This window comes from Gallinula chloropus (assembly GCF_964237585.1).
Source record: "Gallinula chloropus genome assembly, chromosome: 22".
Classification (NCBI taxonomy): domain Eukaryota; kingdom Metazoa; phylum Chordata; class Aves; order Gruiformes; family Rallidae; genus Gallinula; species Gallinula chloropus.
The window spans coordinates 628,140-633,279 of NC_140107.1; the positions used below are offsets into that span (position 1 = coordinate 628,140).

At 51.0% G+C, this 5,140-nt stretch overlaps 1 protein-coding gene across 1 annotated transcript; it reads left to right on the plus strand.

Annotated features, from left to right (window-relative positions):
• Positions 1–3,943: 3,943 nt before the first annotated feature.
• LOC311199952 (olfactory receptor 14A16-like) lies at positions 3,944–4,867 on the plus strand (the record flags this gene model as incomplete). The annotated part of the gene is made up of 1 exon (XM_084274107.1): positions 3,944–4,867. One exon carries the CDS (start codon positions 3,944–3,946, stop codon positions 4,865–4,867), a length of 924 nt encoding a protein of 307 aa, XP_084130233.1.
• Positions 4,868–5,140: the final 273 nt, after the last annotated feature.

Here is a 5,140-nt window from a genome sequence, read left to right on the forward strand (position 1 = left end):
TTCTAGTAAACTATCCTTACCCAACCTGTGGGGTTTTGTTTCCTTGGTTTTGTTTTTTTTACCTTTCCCTTCCCTCTCCCTCCCCACACTTCGCTTCCCCCCCACACACTCCCTTTTAAAGAACAAGTGACTGTGTGGTGCTCAGCTCTCAGCTGGGGGAAAACCACATCTACTAAAATCCAAAACAAATCTATTCTTAAGAACACGAAAATTCTTATATTATAGTTATATTAATTGTCTCTTAAGCTGCATCTCCATCAATCTATTCAGCATGATTACATTTCATTGAGTCAACAGGGCCAGCAATTCATTGAAGAAGATGATGAGTTGGTTGCTGCTTAGAAACATCCAGTCCCGTTTCCACATGGCATCCTTGAGCTCCTGGTTCCTTATGCTGTAGGTGAGGGGGGGTTCACTGCTGGTGGAACCACCATGTAAAGAAATACCTCTACCAGGTTAAGCTGTCTGTGGAGACTGGACAGGGGCCAATGGCTCCAAGTTGGAGCATAGGAAGTTCCACACCAAAATGCAGAAGAAATTTTAAAAGTAAAGGTGACAGAACCCTGGGACAGTCAGAGGGTTGTAGATTCTCCTTCTCTGGAGATATTCAGGACCCATCTGGATGCCGACCTGTCCCACCCATCTGAGGACCCTGCTTTTGAAGGGGGGCTTGCACTTGATGATCTCTGGAGGTCCCTTCCTTTTGTGAATCAGTGAATCTGTAAATATGGAGAAGATTGAGAGGGGCGTCAGGTAGGCAAACAAGTCAGTGCTGACAAAGAAGGATTCCACTCCCATGTAAGGAAGGCAGGTGGAAAAGGCTTTGTGCCGTCTCTGAGGGGATCCTCAGCACAGCCCTGAAGAGCTGCACATAGGACACCACAATGAACACAAAACACCCAAAAGCTAAACAAGCTCTGACCACAGTTTCCCCGAGTGAGGCCTGTGAGCAGGAGAGCTTGAGGATCTGGGGGATTTCATAGAAGAACTGGTCAGCAGCATTGCCTTGGCAGAGGGGGAGTGAAAATATATTTGCTGTGACAATATATTTAATAAGGAATTAAAAATTATCTGCTGCTTTTTGCTGCCAGAGAAAGGAGTGGGAATCTATAAGCAACTTTGCAGACAACAAGATCACTGATGTAGGGGGAGAAGGTCCTCCAAGCCCCACAGTAGAGATACCCTTGTAGCTCATGGAGAAGACCATGGTAAATGAGGCTGTTCCCCTTCAGCCCATGCTGGATGATGTGGAACAGTGATTCTACATGCAGCCTATAGACATCACCATGCTCAGGCATGTGCAGACATCTGAAGGAGGCTGTGACCTCATAGGAAGCCTGTGCTGGAGCAGGTTTGCTGGCAGGGCTGTGGAGGACCCAGGCTGGAGCAGTCTGTTGCTGAAGGAGGGCAGCCCATTAAAGTGACCCACCCTGGAGCAGTTGGTGATGCTCTGAAGCTCTGTGGGAAGAACTTGGAGGGGTTCATTCAGGACTGTCTGCCATGGGTGGGACCCAATGCTGGAGCAAGGGGAGACTGTGAGGAGTCCTCCCATGAGGGGGAAGGAGCAGCTGAGACAATGTGTGATGAACTGACCCCAATGCCCATTCCCCATCCTCCTGTGCTGCTCACTTAGAGGAAGGAGAGAATTAGAGAAGGAGTGGACCCTGGGAAAAACAGGGAGGCATGGTTGTGGGTGTCTTAATTATTTTTTTCTTTCTTATTCCTCTGCCCTCTTTGATTGGGTAATGAATTAGATGGGTTTATTGAGAGGAACTCAGGAGAGTGGTCTCTCCCCGTCCTTATCTTGACCTTTCATAACATCTTCTTTCCCTTATGCAGCAGAGGAAGGGGAGTGATAGAGCAGCTTTGGTGAGCACCTGGGTCAACCCACTTCAACAAGAGGTTGAAGAGGAAGAAGTACATGGGCATGTGGAGTCAATGGTCGTAGACTACAATAATGATCATGACACTCTTGCCCAGGAGATCAGCCAGGTAGATGCCCAGGAAGAGCCAGAAGTGCAGGAGCTGCAGCTCCCGTGTGTCTGCAAAGGGCAGGAGGAGGAACTGGCTGATGGAGCTGCTGCTGGAAATCTGCTGACTCTGGGTATGGGAAAGTGTTTTCAGAAGTAAAAGACAGGAGTGAGGAGAGATTTATAACAAGGAAAACTACAATCTTGATCTGTCTTACAAACTCCCAGGTGTGCCTGAGGAGCAGAAGCCTCTCCCATGGCCTCAGAAAGAGTCATTCCTGGTCCTCAGTTATGAGTACAGGTGAATGGGGGTGACACACAGTTTCCATCAGATCAAAGTCCACTCTCATGGAGAAGGGTGTATGACAACTTGCCTCCACCCCCAGTAACTCCCATGGGAGCTGGGACCAGCAGCTCCATGGCAGAAGGAGCCTATTTGTGCCACCAGAACTGTGGCAAGAGGAATCCCAGCACAGGTGGGTTTGTGGAAGCCATAGGTCACAGCTGCTTCTCCTTCCAGCCCCAGGGCTGCAAAGCAAGGATGAGGGGTCTGGAATGATTCTCACAGGGGGAAAGAGTCACTACCTGGGGGTCCTGTCTCATATGAGAACAAGGAAATGTGATTGTCCTGCCCAGCTCAGGTTTGATCAGCAGAAACAGCTCTGCTGGACAGCAGAATTTCTCCCCACCCAAGGGAAGGAAAGTCAGTAAAGACTTAGTGTCTTTCAAAGTAGATTCCTTGGAGCTCCAGGGACACCTCACAGGAGACTCTGGGGAACGGAGTATGTGACGTATTCGCCTGCTCCTCTGCTGGGAGCTGGGCTGGGCTCCTGGGATGGTGGGAGCTCATGAAACATTACAGCGCTGCAGAGAGACAGCTCTGGCCAGGAGCAGCTCCTCTGCCAAGCACACAGGGCTGGGGACACTGCCTGTATGCACCGAGGAGAGACCTAGGAGGCTGAGAGAGCTGACGGATGCTGAGAGCTCACTGGAGGAGAAATCTCCACAGCAATCTGCCTGGTATGTCTGTGGGTGCAGGGCAATGCAGGTGCTGTTCCTGGAGGGATCTCCTAAAGCTGGGACATGGGGCAGTGTGGGGGGGTCCGTCAGGAGGACAGGTTCTCTATAGGACCAGAAGGTGCTGCCTGGAAGGGATGTCCTTCTGCCCCATCAGAGGGACAGGGCAGGACAGCTATCTTCTCCTGGGCATGGTTGAGGGGTGCCCAGGGCTGTCCTTGTGAGCAGGGTCCTTGTGACCTTGGGGTCTGTGTGCTGGGGCAGAAACTCTGCTGCTGACCCTGGGGTCAGCACTCAGCCTGCCTGCTGGGCTTTCCACAGGGATATAGACAGCACCTCTGTGTTGAAGGAGTGAATCAGTGAAGGGCAACGTAAGGTCCCTCTGCTGTAAGAAAGTGCTGCCTGGGTCAGCTTTGCTCCCAGCCAGAGCTGATCCTTGAGAAATGCCAAAGAGAATATTTCTCCAAAGGCAGAGTCTTTGCTTTGACTTTTCCTCTCCTGTGGGCTGTGCTGAGTGTGGTAGATGAGAACTTATTTCTCCCCTTGACAATATGCAGAGAAAATTTGATTATCATGAAGACATTTGAGCTTTCCCTGATCCCTGCAAACATAGAGGTTCCCAGGGCAGTGCCCTGATGCCAAGAGGGGTCTGCAGAGCAGAGCTGAGCACAGGGCAGGTTGGATGAGGTCTGTGAGCACAGAGCAGGAGGCAACATGGGCAAACAGAAGCAGCTGCAGGGACAGCTCCAAGCAGCAGAGACATTGTCAGGGAGGAAGAGTGAGCTGCTCCCAGCAGTGCCCTGGCAGTGGGGATTTGGTACCTCCTGCCAGCCCCACAGTGCTGATATGATGAGGGCATTCCATGAGAAGTAGAAGGGGTTTTCCTCAAAGAAGCATTCCCTAATTTCTCGCTGCCTTTCCCTCCTTGGACAGGTCTCCACACTTGACAACATCAGATGTCCAACAGCAGCTCCATCAGCCAGTTCCTCCTCCTGCCCTTTGCAGACACACGGGAGCTGCAGCTCCTGCACTTCTGCCTCTTCCTGGGCATCTACCTGGCTGCTCTCCTGGGCAATGGCCTCATCATCATCACCATAGCCTGTGACCACCGCCTCCACACCCCCATGTACTTCTTCCTCCTCAACCTCTCCCTTACTGACCTTGGCTGCATCTCCACCACTGTTCTCAAATCCATGGCCAATTCCTTGTGGGACACCAGGGCCATTTCCTACACAGGATGTCTGGCTCAAATATTTCTCTTTTTATTTTTGTTCACAACAGAGTACTGTCTTCTGACTGTCATGTCCTACGACCGCTACGTTGCCATCTGCCACCCCCTGCACTACGGGAGCCTCCTGGGCAGCAGAGCTTGTGTCCACATGGCAGCAGCTGCCTGGGCCAGTGGGTTTCTCCATGCTGTGCTGCACACAGCCAGTACATTTTCACTCCCCCTGTGCAAGGGCAATGCCCTTGACCAGTTCTTCTGTGAAATCCCCCAGATCCTCAAGCTCTCCTGCTCAGATGCCTACCTCAGGGAAACTGGAGTCCTTGTGGTCAGTGCCTCTTTTGCTACTGGGTGTTTTGTGTTCATTGTGTTGTCCTATGTGCAGATCTTCAGGGCTGTGCTGAGGATCCCCTCGCAGCAGGGACGGCACAAAGCCTTTTCCACCTGCCTGCCTCACCTGGCTGTGGTGTCCCTGTTTGTCAGCACTGCCATATTTGCCTACCTGAAGCCCTCCTCCATCTCCTCCCTATTTTTGGACCTGGTAGTGTCATTTCTTTACTCAGTGTTTCCACCAGCAGTGAACCCCCTCATCTACAGCATGAGGAACCAGGAGCTCAAGGATGCCATGTGGAAACTGAGGACTGGATATTTCTAAGCAGCTCATCTTTGCCATATCACTGGCCATGGAACTCACATTAGGACCAGTCTATATTTAGTACGAATTTTGCTGGTTGTTTTGTCTTCTCAGTAGCCTAGAGACATGTATTCACTTCACTTTTCTCAGTAGGTTTCCACCTCTGCTTGCTCTTTGGTCATTTCCATGCTGCTCAGCTCTCCAGTGTCTTCCGAGACTTGGAAAACTTCCCATCTTTCAGATGTCTAATAAATGGTTCTCTCAGAAGTTCAGTGTGTTGATAAGTGACCTTTC